At 45.3% G+C, this 15,231-nt stretch overlaps 1 protein-coding gene across 10 annotated transcripts in view; it reads right to left on the minus strand.

Moving 5' to 3' along the window:
• The window catches only part of Msh3 (mutS homolog 3), a 141,295-nt gene that overhangs the window by 22,602 nt on the left and 103,462 nt on the right, over positions 1-15,231 (minus strand). For 4 of the 10 annotated variants that reach the window (XM_087629934.1, XM_087629906.1, XM_087629925.1 and 1 more), the window contains one exon: positions 2,365-2,519. In XM_087629934.1, coding sequence (XP_087486060.1) covers positions 2,365-2,519 — 155 coding nt within the window. 10 annotated transcript variants of the gene reach the window in all.

Genomic DNA, 15,231 nt, shown 5'->3' on the forward strand with positions numbered 1-15,231 from the left:
CACACCTGAACCTTGAATTTAGATTCTTCTGTCTGGGCAGGCAGGACAAAAGGGGAAGAGGGAGGAAGCAGCCACCGGATTATAACAAGAGACCTGGCAAGCACGAGAGGTCCTGGACAGGGCACTCTGAATCTTCTTGTAAATAAGGGCAATGTGTATAAGGGGGAGGGCATAATCTCCCCAGCGTCAAAACCAACAAAAACCTACCAGATGGTATTTCATATGAAGGAAATTAAAACAATAGAAATGAACGAGTTCCTACAAGCAATCTCTAGAACACACGTATAGTAATTTAACATTAAATGTGAGGACAAACTTCACAAGCTGCTGCTCCTAACTGGTATGGCCTCCTGGGAAAGATGCATGTTCCTTACAACCTAGCAATTCCACCCCTCAGTACAGATGAGGTGGGGAAAATTCACTTGTGTACAGTATAGGATGTGTAAGTCAGAGTCCCAGGCATTTAAACGCTGCTTTTGCTCAAAAGCATCAATTCCTCACTTGAGCCCACAATGTAATGGAGAGCAGGATGAAACCCTGGCATCTCTGCCCTCATCCTGTATCTAAGCAACTGAAACTCCCTGCCAACTCACAGGAGCTCCAAGAAAACCACCACAGGGGTGACACGTGACATGGAGGCCGAAGCTTAAAGCAGGGACAACCATCATGTGCATCAAGCCGCCATAACTCAGGAAAAAACTAACCAGACCACACTTTGACCAAGACAAAAAAGGTTTTCATTATGCAAACCTCTCCTGAGCCTCAACCCCCTTTTTGTTTAAGCCTAAAGCTTAATTCAGGACTCAGAGGATGGGGGTGGGGGTGTCACACCCCTGTACCTGCTCCTCCCCACTCTGCCTTTCACTGCTGAATTGGGATGGCCCAGCCTAAGCCACTGCATCTCCTGGAGCCAGAGCTTATGCCCCACGGCTTAAGTGACACAGGTACCAACACCGTTTATATTTCAAAACACTGAAATCATGCTAACTACCCGTCAAGGAATGTGTGCACATGCATAAAACATAACTGGAGGCCTAGAAACATATATATCCACACAGATGGGTTTGCAAAAATAACGAGGGAAGAAACCCACTCAGAAGATTAATACGGGGCTTGCTGGTCCGTCAGCTTAGCTTACCAAACCCCGGGTCCCACTGAAAGACCCCATCTCAAAGAAATGAGATGGATAGCTTCTAATTTCTAAAGAACATCCAAAGTTGACCTCTGGCTTCCATATGTATATAAACATAGGCACATCCATCCACCGTTCCTTCCCTCCGTCTCCTCCCCCCGCATTTCTCTCCTCTCTCACTCTAGTCTGTAGTATTGTTTCCGCAGCAGCAAACAGATTATAATACCCTCCCCCCTCTCAATAGGTACCCGGAGTCTCCACCAAGGTGTGCACACCGCTGTTACCTCTGACTACTCATATTCCTCTCATCAAGTCCTGGGCTCTCCTGGAGGGCCTGCCTTAAGTTCCTGACCTCACTGTGTCTACTGCTGAGGCCTACACATGCCCTCCAGTCTGAAGAAGCCCTTCCTTCCTTCTTTGACTAACGAGTACACCCTTCGGAAAGGCCCTCAAGAGTCAGAAGATTCTTTTGATGTGCAGATTTGAAGGCACTGCAGTGTCTGCTCAGTTTTAGTTCTGGTGATAGAACGTTCTGGTTTGTTTGCTACACAGGTGTTTCACCGTGAAGTTGGAATGTATCAAACATGCTACACAGAGTGCTTGGTGATTACACAGCATTATGTTTACCTATTCAATATTTACTCAGGCATATCACACAAGAAATACAGACTACCAATAACCGATAAATTGGAAGACATGAAACGGGTAAACTATAAATGTTAAACCAGGACACTGTACTCATATTGCTAAGAAAGCATGAAATTAAGTTTACATACTGAAATTAGTGAGCCCTGGCCAGTTACCTGCAGTGTTGGAGTGTGGAAATAAATATGAACTGATGCTCTTGCTTGGTGCTCCATCTCCATGGTGGGGAGAGAGCGGGTCCATCTTCCTATGCTGGAAGGCACACCAGAACTCTTCTCTGCTTAGTATTGATTTCCATTTCTTCACGGTCTTTCAGTTAAGCCCAAGAGTAGATATTGATTCCCTCCTTAAGATTCTATTTAAAGAACTCATTTAAAAGACTTGGGGGAAATAAAAGTTCTTCAGGGAAATGACACCCTAGGTCTCCTCCACATCATCATATGCGGTGACAAATGACTTCTGTTTCTGAACCCTGAGAGTTTTGAGTGTAAACCCACTCATCCAAACATGTACACAAAAAGAAGAGTTCGTGATAATGTGGCCTCGGCTTACATTAAGAGATACGTCCAAAGAGAATGAGCACTTGCCTTGTGAAAATGCCGTCCACAATCCCAATTGTGGCTTCCTCTGCAGGAACGTAGGAGCCGATCTGAGCCATGATCACAACCAGAGCAACCTGTTTTATGTAGGAGCTCTTGCCACCCATGTTCGGTCCGGTGATTATCATTACTCTCTCAGAGTCCTGCTGGGCATGAACAAAAAGCAGAATCCACTTACTGAAGCAAAAAGGGACTAGAATGGTTGGTTTGCATTGGGGAGTGCAGACTGGGATAGCGCTCACTAGATAACCCAGGCTGGCATAGGGCTCACTAGATAACCCAGGCTGGCCTTCAGCTTACTGGGCCGGCCAGGTTGGCCTCATACTTTAATCTCCTGCCAAGGACTGGAATTACAGGAATTCTCTACCATGCTCAGCTCAGAAAACCTTCTGTTTTGTTCTGATCTTCTTGTAGTGTCTACAATTCATCCTACAAATGGACTTCACTAGGCAAAGGCTTACTTTGTGGCATATTTACATATGCATTGGATTAGTCCATTTTCCATTCCTAGAACTAAGTAGCTGGAGCTGGATAATTTGTTTAAAGAAAAGAGGTTCATTACGGTCAAAGTTCTAGCTATTCAAGAGCATGGTATTGACTTTTCCCAGGCCTGGTAAACGTTTCACAGTGGATGATATCAGAATGGTGGGAGTGTGTGAAAGAGGGATCAATTTTGCTGACAGGAAGTGAGAGGATGGGGAGGGGCCAGTCATGCCCTTTTCATAAAGGCACATTCTTATGAGAAATAACCCAATCCAGAAGACCTAATCCTTTCTCAGCACAGCACCCACAATGACTTAATTACCTTCTAGTTGGCACCATCTCATTTTGAGGACAATGACAAAAGATACACAGACGGTTGTCAAGACTATGAAGAGGTGTCCGATCACAATATGGAAAATGACACTACTTCACACACACACACACACACACACACACACACACACACACACACACACACACACACACATACAAGAAACATCCAAGAAGAGAGAGAAGGAAGAAAGCCTGCCGTAGTTGTCAATGTCCAATTATTCCAAAGGTGAGAGAAGGGCTGGAATTTTTATTCTGGAAGAAGAACACTGCATACCATTTTGAAAGACTTCGGTGATATCTGCTAACGCTGAAAACAGACACAGCAGACAATCCTTCTCCCGTGTACACGCACTAAGTGGAGATGAGGATGGCATGCAACAAAAGACCAGGAAAGGCTGCTGGCAGCGCTGCCTTGCCTCTCCAGACAGTCTGGAGTTGGAGTACATGTTAGACAGAGGAAGCACCCAGTAGGAAAGTGTGCAGCTGTAGGAGCAGCCCAACCACCCAGCAGAAACCTGGGAACCATGAGAGGTGTTATAGGTGAGCCACAGAGACATAGCTGTCCTTAAATGATGGCAGGAAAGTGGTTACCTGTGTGAAAATAAGCGTGGCCCCAAATCTCAGGAAACGTAATCTGGGTGGATGAAAGAATGAACCATGAAAAGCTACTTTTAGAAGAAAACGTAGGAGGAAGGTGGAGAATGTGTTCCTTAGTGGAAGCATAAACCAAGTCTGCCAGGTTAGATGTGCACCAAAACATAAGTAAGAGACTGCTCACAACTGCCTTAAACTGGAAACTGCCCAAATATTTACCAGCACATAACTATGATGCAGCTGCTCAGAGACAGCTATGACAAGGGAGAAGACGAAGATAAAGATCGTCAGAGGGAAGCTGTTAGATCACCCAACAAGCATGAGAAAGCCATCGCATTATGTAACTTCTCCCCAACTCTCAGCAGCGCTGAAGTGGTGGGGACAGACAAAGGATATAAATAGCCTATTTGTAGCGAAAGAAAACACAAGATCTAAAAGCGTATTAGCAGGAGGGTGTAATCAGAAGCATCATGCAGGAGATCTACAAGCTACTCCTAACATTTATCTGAAAGACTAGCTGGTAAACAGCCGAGCAAAATGAAATCTCTATGTTGCAGAGACAGCCATATTCCTGTTATCATTGTAGCAAAATTCACGACATCCAAGAAATGGAAACAGCACATCAATATCAGAGGGCCTATCAACAGACAAAAGGGCAAAGAAAATACAATGCCTACATAGTACGGAATATTACTGTCATAAAATAGGTGATATATTGTTATTTGTGGCCAAACAAATAAAACTAAAGACCACTATACTGAGTTAAATAAGCCAGGCACATGATCAAATTCATAAGTAAAACATAATACTCTTCAGTGAGGGACGTTAGGAGTGGGCTCCAAACTGTAATTTAGAAGCTTTAGTGCAGCTGCACAACAGGGTGACCACAGAAGCACACTGTGTGGAGTATCTGCTCTTTTAAATCCTAACATCTACTTCCAGTATTTAATCGTGTGCCCAGGGAACATTGATACTTGCAAAGTCAAAAACAGCACAGAGGACTGAGGTGTGTGGGAACCTCTTTCCGGCCAGCCGTGAACTGGCCTTTCTGACCGTCATACTTATCTCCCGATCCTAGCTGCCAGTGTCAAATGCATTTGGCTACTTTGGTCTGAGGTTGGGCTGTAGCCTTCCATCTTGAGAAATGCAGCTACAGGGGCAATGGACACAGCTGGAGGACAGACAGACAGTGCTTTGCTTTAATGTCTGATGTGAGTGTGATAAACAGTGCTGGACAGAAAAGAAAGCTCAAAATGAAAACCTCACTCCATTGAGACAGTGGGTGGATTCCTGAGGGTCTTCCAAACCAAGGTTCCAGAAAACAAGCATTTATGGTTAGCTATCTAACATCTCTGGCACAGAGCTCCCGAGTACCCATGTAGAAGACCAAGGAAGAACAAGCTGTGTGGTCACATACATATTAATATCAAGATCACTTATATCCTCCCTTAGAATCTGATTCAATACAGCTGTGAACTAGCAGTTTAAAGGGGAGCAATTCTTTAACATACTTGGAAATTTTAAACTCATTTTCACTAAGGCATGATCCTAAGTGTGGTGGTTTGAATACACTTGGTCCTGGGAACGGTACTATAAGGAGGTGTGGCCTTGCTGCAGTAGGTGTGGCCTTGCTGTAGTAGGTGTGGCCTTGCTGTAGTAGGTGTGGCCTTGCTGCAGTAGGTGTGGCCTTGCTGAAGGAGGTGTGGCCTTGCTGAAGGAGGTGTGGCCTGGTTGGAGTGGGTGTGGCCTTGCTGGAGTAGGTGTGGTCTTTTGGAGGAAGTGTGTCACTGTGGGCATAGGCGTGGGGAGCTTCCTCTTAGCTTCCTGAGGATGACAGTCTTCCCCTGTTTGCCTCTGGAATGAGATGAGAACTCTCACCTCTTCTGGTGCCGTGTCTGCCTGGATGCTGCAGTGCTTCCCACCATGACAATAATGAAGTGACTCTCAGAACCTGTAAGCCAGCCCCAGTTAAATGTTATCCTTTATAAGAGTTGCCTTGGTCATGGTGTCTCTTTGCAGCAATGGAGACCCCAACTAAGACACTAAGTGAATAAGGGATTATTTATGTATGTATAAGCTAAAATAGCTGTGAATTTTTAAAACAATTGTTAAACTGCTATTGACCAGACCTGAACATGGTCTCTTTTTTACCACCCTGGACCTCCACAAGTTCTTCTTGGATATATTAGGGTTGCCAGGTCAAATAGAGGACCTTAATAAAGTCTGTATTTCTGATAAATAGCAAATAATATTTTGGCATAAAAACAAATCCCACATGGATATATTCTGAAATATTGTTTTTCTGAAATTCAAACTTATCTGATACCCTATACTTTTACTTGCTAAATCTGGTAACCTAATTCTAGGATATCACAAAGTCCAGTAAGCCAGTGGGGGTTTGCTAGACCCCAGTCGAGAGCCACAACATGAGCTCTGGCTGACCATGACTGTACGAGTCAGCCCTATCCCAAATTCCAACTTCCAGAACCACCTGTGGTCCCCTTGGAGGACTGGCCTGTGTGCCCCTATGCCGACTTCTAGCTACAGGTAGGCACCATAAGACTCTCACAGGGCTCCCTCGGGGAATTAGAGCTGATCACGCAGGTAGTGCCAGTGTGTCTTAGTGCCATCAACCTCCCAAACCATGGTGGCTGTCACTGCTTCTTAGTCTCCCTCTAACAGACCCAGCCTCCATAGCACTGGGCAGCTGAGCCTGGTTGGGCCACCAGAGAGATGGGATGTGAGGCAGGCTTCCTTCCCTTTTGTTTAGAAACTACTGAAAACTGCCCTCCTTTGCCTAACATCAGCTTACTTTTAGTTCTTAACTAAAAGCCCAAAGTCCCCAATCTACAGCCCTCGCCCCATATAGGATGCAGAGTCTCTACCACCATTCAGGTACGGAGCCTGACGTCCAGGCCTGGATTATTAGAACATGTGATCAGCAAATGCTAAGACCTTGGTTTGATCAAGTGCCTACAGAAGCAAGAAGGAACCTGGAAGCTGAGACAGTGTTTACAACTGATCCAAGGAGAAGTCGCACAGTCCTAACCCACGGCATCTGCTGCCTTCTGCCTTAACCAAGGGGCTAGATTTACTAATACAATAAGCAGTTTCAAAAGACACTATGTTCTCGTTGAGGACGGAGCCACTTGGTCAGTAAAAGGGAGGAGACCTGAGTCACTTCCCAGGCGCCACTTACAACAGCTGGAGACGAGTTTCAGGGACATCTAGGGTCCATGTGTACTAACATAATACAGTAGAATGACTACAAATTATCCTATGGCTTTTTGAAAACGTAGGGAATTGCCTATGTTATTAAATTAAACGAACAGGCTATAAAGTATGAGATAGTCACAGCTCTATTTTAGAAAGAGAAATAAAGCCCACAGTGGTGGTACACCTGTGGGGTCTACAGAGTGATTCCAGAGCAGACAGGGCTCTATAGACAAACCCTGGCTTGAAAAACCAAGATAGATAAACAAACAGACAAATAAATAAATAGGACAGACAATTAAAAGGTAAATAAAAGGCCAAAATGTGCAAAACATTCCCTAATTCCTAATGTTAGGTCCTGCAAAACACTATCATCTGTATAATGAGAAATATATGTGAGGATAACGCTAGGATGCCCAGCCTTATCTACGTAAACCTACATGGAGTGCTTTTCACTGCAATCTTCGGTTCGGCCTCTGTCATTTACGTAAGGTATTGAAAAGGCAAACGCTTTCTATCATCAGCATGAACAGGAACTTTTTTTTTTTTTTAAAAAAAAACAAGTCTTGCAAATCAATTACAATTATAGGCCAGGAAGAAGGTAACAACATTCCTAACTATTTTTAAAAAAATAAATATGAATTAAGCCTGGGCCATGTACCCTAAAGGTGGTTCCTTCGAGAGAGTTTGCACAGGCTGATATGGTTCTGTAGGCCTCAGTTTCCTCTCTTCAGTTAAACACAGGTAAACTAAATGGTCTCTTAGCCTAAATCCAGTCCTAAGACATTGACAATTGGAACAATTCGCTCGCACACACTGGGACAGAGGCTGGGCAAGCCATTTGTACCAGCTCTGTGGGTAGAAGGAGCCAGGGAGCCTGAACACTGGAGCGGTTACCATGGAAGAGAATGCTCCCCCCTGGATACTGCTGCATTTGAGGAGCTCAGACAGAAACTAGCTTTTCAACTCACTAAACTCAACTGCTGACAGGCGACTAATGGCATGCTCTTTTTGTTTTTGTTTTTAAAGAAAAATAATTTTCAACATTTATTTATTTTATGTATATGAGTGTTTTGCTTACCACGTATGTGCCTCATGCCTGTGGAGGTCAGAACAGAATATCCGATCCCCTAGACTAGAGTGAGGGATGGCTGTGAGCCACCAGGTGGGTTCTGGGAACTGAACCCAGGTCTCCTGAAAGAGCAGGAAGTGCTCTTAATAGCTGAGTCATCTCTCCAGACGCAAATGGCACTTTCTTAATCAACCCTAAAGGACCCCCAATAAGAGGCAGCATAAACACCAGCAGGAGCCATGACAGTGGTGAGTCACTGGGCACTGACACATAAACACTTCCTGTGTCCACCTCTGCAGCTGCTCTGCAGGCAGCTGCAATGGCTCTTGGCAGGCCTTTCCGGTGTTCCTTTACCACAGCCCATTCTCCATGTGACAGACAAAGCCACAGTCTTAATGACTAAGACAAAATTTTTCACAAAAAGCTGTGACTTCCACAGACTCTCAGATCACTGAAAATGTGTCTAAGTGTCCCAGTCAAGGCTGACTTGCCTTTCTTTTTCCCCTCCCTTCCTCTCTATGCCCCCCCTGCGCTCTCTTAGCTTATAAATAACAAGCATTTACTTTCGAATATGGGATGCTGAGAAGCCCAGGATGAGGGTTCCAGCATAGTTGGGATCTAGCGAGGGTCTCTGTGTATGTGCACATAGCCTGGCTCGGTGGTCCCCAGGCTAAAGGATACATGGACCCTCTCGGGCCCTTTCTGAAGGGCACTAATTCTATGCAGAAGGATCCTTTCTTACAATCTAATCAACTCCAGTAATTGGAAACATTTCTTACCACTGTTACCTTGGTGCTTAGAATTTCCACAAGTGACTCTGGAGGGGACACAAAGATTCCGACATCGACAGCGCAGTGGAACTTCTCAGAAGCCAGAGCTAATCATGGCAGCTGCTTTGGCCCACTGTTGACTGCCACTTTTCAGACACAGTGTAGAAGCAGCAGGCATTCTTGGTCTCTTTGGCCTGCTTTCTTACCCAGTCCACACTCCTTCCAGGTTCCTTTGGTGCCAGGAGACTTGAATTTTGCTCTTCGGTGACCAGGTTGGCTGTAAGATCCCTCCGGCCTTAAAACCTTTGCCTGGGTCTGAGCAGGGCAGACCTCCCTTAACCAGGCTATGTGTGGAACCCCTCCTGTCATTCAGAGTTGCACTCTGCTCTCTGAAATGACCTTATCTTGACTGCTAGCTATTACTCTCACGGCTAAAAAGTCCCTGGTAGGCGAGTGATAGTCAGACGTGTTACACAGCAGATCCCACCACGTTTACATTTGAAAACAATGTGGGCAGATGTGAGTTCTTTTCTCCCATCCCAAGATGGCAGAGTGAGGAAGGTAACGACTAAGGACTGCACACACCTCTACAATGTGCTCTTGTAACTTGGTTAGGATCGGTATCTGAGATACCACACATCAAAGGCTTCCAGATACATTCATAACACACCTTAAATCTGTCCAGAGAGCAGAAGGACGAGTGAGCGTCCCCTAAGAGAATAGTCAGAAGCCATTTGTAGCATGAGCAAAGATCCTAATAGGATAGAAGGAGGCCAAAATTTGGCAAGAACTCTGCACCCACAGAAGATGACTCAAGTAAACGGGAGTGTATATGACTGGACTGGTCAGACATCCAGCATGAGGTCAGGCACCGAGAAAGTCTTAAGAAACTGCAAAGAGATGAAGGAATGGATTCAAGAAGGAACAGAGGCAAACAAAAGATGTACTTACCATACCAGGAGGCCTGAGCTATTGGTAGACAGAGTGCTACCTGACACGGTAGGTGGGAGGGGCCATTGCAAACCAAGGCTAAGCTTCACCCACACTTGCACACACGGGAAGACTGTGAGATCCCTTTGCAGGAGAGGCACCTCTCTAGAGTCTGGCTTCAGCATGAATGGCTTTTATCTGAACAGAGTTCAGAATTCAAGACTCAAACTGCAGACTAGAGCCCAAAATTCCCAAGTACCCACAACATTAAACACGGTCTTCTCTGGGAAAGATGAACAATCAACAGCATAAGAGAGTCACATAGGGCTGGGAGACAGTTTAGGTGGTAAATGCTGTGTACGCTGGAGGACCTGAGGTTAGAGCCTTACTATTCACACATAAAGCCAGGCAAAGTGAACATGACTGTAACTCCAGAGACAGTCCAGTCAGCCATGCTGAGTTAGCAAGCTTCAGTTTCATCAAGAGAGTCTGTCTAACAACATAAGGTAGAGAATGATGGAGGAAGTCGCCCAGTGTCAACACTCTGCCTTCCTCACCCACCCACATACACACATGTGCAGATGTATCTAACATGTACACACGCGCGCATGCACACACACACACATGCATGCATGCACACACTTGAGTTCATATGCATCATCTCATTTAGGTCTTATGATTGTTTCATGGAGGGAGGGTCTTATTATATAGTCTATCCTGGCCTCAAATTTGCAGTCCTCCTGACACCAACATGACAGATGTGTACCTATGTTCCCATGTTGCAGGTGAAGAAGGACAAAGGCTTGGGAAGCTAAGAGGCTTAGCACAGAGCTAGCAGCAAAACTGCTGACAGACATCTCACAAGGGACTTCTGCTCAATGGCAAGGAGGCACAGACGCTGTAAAAGAAGCCTGGAGTCCTTGACTCTGCCACTGCCTATGCTAGAATGACAGGAAGTCATAGTAGCCCCAAAGTCAACAGCAGAAAAGAATCCAACATTGTCACATGTTCATTTCTAAGACCCAGGTAAGAGCTAATTCTTTGTAAACCATGGTTCCATCCTTGACAGGCACAGACACTAAAATCCGTCTCTAAAGAATGTGGTAGAACTATTTTTATAGCAGTTGAGGGCCAGCAGGAAAAGTGTCAGTTTTAAAGTGCTTTATTCCCTGAAAATGTCAATCAATGGCAAGTTACAGACGAAGGCTTCCTCTGCACAAGCAGTAGGACAAGGGGAATGAGAAGCAGGGAGGGGCAGTGAGGAGGGGTAGGGAGGCTTACCCCTGAGATGCCAGGGCAGTGCTCTAAACTCGTCTGATCCCTGGATTCCACCCATCTCCCATTCTGTAGGGCAAGGCTGGTGTCGAGCTTTTCACTTACACATAGGAACACCAGGGCCCAGAGATGGGTGGCCTGTCTCAGGAGACTGTAAGATAATGGTAGAACTGAGTCTGAATTTTTATCTGCTATCGCCACACAGGCTCTCTGTGCCTACACGGGAGGAGTTTTAAGATGGACAGACTACCATGGGCGAGTTGTTTCTAGCTAAAGTCATGATGAAGGCTCTGTGAAGTAGGAAATAATGTTCTGGGTCTTGAAGCAGGAACAAGAGTTCAACTGATGGTCTCTTCCTGGAGACAGGAAGAGAAAGAAACACTGGGTCGATACCAGCACAGGTGATTTTAAGAAAAGAGAATCAGAATCAGTTAGAGAGACTGCTGTGTGGTTAAGAGGGCTGCTGTGCTTTCAGGGGACCTGAGTTCATCTGCCGGCACCCACATCAGCTGGTACACAACCACCTCGAACTCTGCTCCAGGGGACCCCATGTCCTCTTTTGTCCCCTGAGAGTACCCATACACACAGCTGCACTCACAGAAACACATGCATATACATGGGAGTTAATAAATACATCTTTCCAGGGAGCTACCAAATAACTACCTTCGGGAACGTCACTGTTTCGGGAACAGGAGAAGAGAGCAACACAGGATACAGGGCTCTTGCAGAGAACCGGAGTTCAGTTCCCAGCACCCATATCTGGCACCCCACAACCATTCCAGCTCCAACAGAGCTGATGAGTTCTTCTGGCCTCCACAAGCCCTAACACTCATGCGCACATACTCATACACAGACATTGTACTTGGTAATTAGGGATAAAGTCAATGACAACAGTTGGTTCAACGGATATTACATTTCATTTGTATGTAGCCAAAGCAAGCATTACTGGGCATCTAAAATGATTGGCACTGGGAGGGAAGAGGAAATTGGGAAGTTGGTCCTCTTCCTTTCCAGCCTCAAACATCTGTATATACAAAGAAGAATGTGTCTGTTACACACCATACGCAGTACTGAGGACTAAGGAGCTTCAGGTTACTTCCTGACCTGCACCCTAGTACTGCGCTGGTGCTGGGCAGTGACCCTAGAACCACAACCTAGAGAGATCCAAGTTCCGGGGCTTCCTGGAGATCTTTGAACACTGGACTCATTTCTCCCTACCCAACTGTATTTCCTAAAGTGACAGAGTTGAGGTTACATCACTCATCTCAAACCCGAATACAAGAACAACCTGCACTGCTTTCAAAAGCCCACCCACCGGATAGCCATTGGGTCAGTAAACAAATAATCACAGGACAGTCCATAATATGACTGCCAAGCAGCGTGTCCTGACTTTTGACAGGGCTATGAGGACATAAGGAACCAACTCCTTAACCCTTAAGGGACAGCCACAGCCCTTGGGCCAACTTCTGCCAGGCCACAGCCAACTCTCCCTTCTCTGTTTTATTCCAGTGTGGGGTTAAACTGGCATCATATCCTATGTTTTCCCGGCAGTGAGCATGGGTGAACAGTACCACTTGCCCTAAACTGTGCCCATGTGTCAAGAAATTGTCTAAGACTCAACTTAGATGGCCTGGACATGACTTTCCCATTCTGAGAACTAGTTTACCACAGGTATGAAGAGGTAGCAACTCATTTTTCTTCTATTCCTTCAGTGAAATGTTCTGTAAACTGAGAAACCCCCAATCCTGAAAAAAGCTAACATTTTCTGGAAGAAAAAGAAGAAAACTTTGAAGTGAGATCTGGAGACTGTGAGGGTGTCTCAGTTAATCCGCAGTAACACATGTGAGTAGGAGCCTGCTGTGCGTCAGCCACTTGCTGTGGACACTCGTATGACACCTACACAGTATAGACATGTACACTCCTGTCTTTGTCACAGTGAAACCCTTTGGGAAGCAAAACAAAAAGAACAACTGAAGCTTACTGGATAAGTGGGGAGACACACAGGGTGGTAGGTGTGGGCTGTGGGATCTATCGTCACAGCACTGGTGAGGGAAGGCTTCAAGCCAGGAGGCACATTTGGGAGGCAGGAGGGGTGAGATGGGGAAGGAGGACATTCTCTGCAGAGGGAAGGCCATCTGCCAAGCCCAGAGGCAGTTCGTGAGGACTGTAAGAGACCCAAACAGCTGGAGCACACAGGTTAGCAGGGGTGAGGGGTGGCAGGTTAGCAGGGGTGAGGGGTGGCAGGTTAGCAGGGGTGAGGGGTGGCAGGTTAGCAGGAGTGGGGGTGGCAGGTTAGCAGGGGTGAGGGGTGGCAGGTTAGCAGGGGTGAGGGGTGGCAGGTTAGCAGGGGTGAGGGGTGGCAGGTTAGCAGGGGTGAGGGGTGGCAGGTTAGCGGAGGCTACAGAGGACAGTGAATGAGAACTGCATTGGAAAAGGCAAATGGAAGGGCAAAGCGGGGACAGAAAAGATTCCTATATGGGAGAGGGAAAGTGAGAAAGTTATTTTGCTCATAAGCACATAATGATTTCATTAACACAGAGCCCAGGAGGGCTAGAATAATTGAGATGTAAGAAAGATGAATTTTCAAAACGTAATTATCAGAAGTAACAATGCTACCTAACTTTGAGGACTTTTCTGTCACAGTATAGTTTATAAATTAATAGGCAGAGTACATTTTAGATAGAATTTTACATAGTAAGTTCTTTCTCTACACTATTCCTGTATATAAATTTATACCCTGAAAACCAGAATGCGCTTCACCATAGCAACAGTCTATATCAACTCCTACTCAAGTTAGGAAAAGCATATGCAAAAGAAATGAATATTCTGGAACATTCTAAGTTGCCTAACTAGGAAAAAAAATACTACATTTATTTTGTAAAGGTCTAAATACATGAGTTGTTGATTCTTTAAAATGCCCCTGTGATTAGAAGGTTGTTTTAACTCTACAAATTTGACTTATTAAGGATATAGTAGATTGTTTTTAAGAGGAAAATGAAAACATAAAGAGAAATAAAATAGCAATGCAAGGATAACATCCTCGGGGCAAGTGGATGGGCATAGGCAGAAACAGAACTAGTTTCATGTGTGGTTTATCCATTAAATACACGCCAAGCTATTAAATATTAGAACTATATTAGTCTCTCTAGAGAGGCTATACTCTATTGCTATGGAAACCAAAACACAGATCTTATTCTCATATAGGCTTATTGTCCTTAAGAACAATTAAATTCAGATTGGTATTCGTTAACTTATATGACAACTGATAGCACACACATTAGTGAAAGCAAAGAAAGTTAGACATTGTGTCTCTAGTTGCTATGGTCCAAATGGCCGTGCTTCTTCCCAATTCTCATGACGTCTAAATCCCACTGATGGCAGTGTCAGGGGCTTTAGGATGTGATTAACATACAGGGACTGAGAGGGACTGCCCCCTCTCCCACCAAGGGAGGACACAACAAAAAGTGCCACAGAAAAAGCACAAAACCAGCTCCCATAAGGTATAGACACCCTATCTTGAATTCCATCTCCAGAGTCTTGAAAGAGAACTTCTGTTGCTTGTAACCACTCCGTCTGTGGCACTTCAATGAAACAGTCTGAACAGACCCAGCACACAGATTAGAAACTACCAGCAAACCCTGTTTGACCTGATAGGGAACATGACGGTAGACAGAACTCAAAGCTTTGCATTTTACTCCACACACATATGGCTGGTCAAACTGACCGTGTCAGAGGTCCTTACTCAAGGCCCAACATGGAATGTTGCTACCGTCCCAGCACCCTGCTAACTTCTCTCTGGCTGCTCTCCTACATCTCAGTTCTGCCACGAACTTAAAAACCTCTCATGTATCTCCTGCTCTCTGATACTTTGTATCTCACCACTCTGTGTGAACTTCTGTCAGGCATGGGCTGCTCTCTGATACTTTGTATCTCACCACTCTGTGTGAACTTCCGTCATGCATGGGCTGCTATCTTGCTGAAACTTTCTATTCAGAGTCCACAAATTTTGTTTCTTTAGGGTCCTCCTACAGCTGCCCTCACTGCAGACATCCACAAACCTCAACTATCATCCTTGAAGTCATCCTCCATAAGAAACCCCACTGACATTTTAAACAATTTCAGTTATCCTGTGGACGACTCTAACTTTCTTACCCAATCTTGTTTCACACTCTCCTTCCCCAAAGC

Source organism: Rattus norvegicus, chromosome 2, assembly GCF_021556685.1.
Source record: "Rattus norvegicus strain SHRSP/BbbUtx chromosome 2, alternate assembly SHRSP_T2T, whole genome shotgun sequence".
In the NCBI taxonomy this organism is placed as follows: Eukaryota; Metazoa; Chordata; class Mammalia; order Rodentia; family Muridae; genus Rattus; species Rattus norvegicus.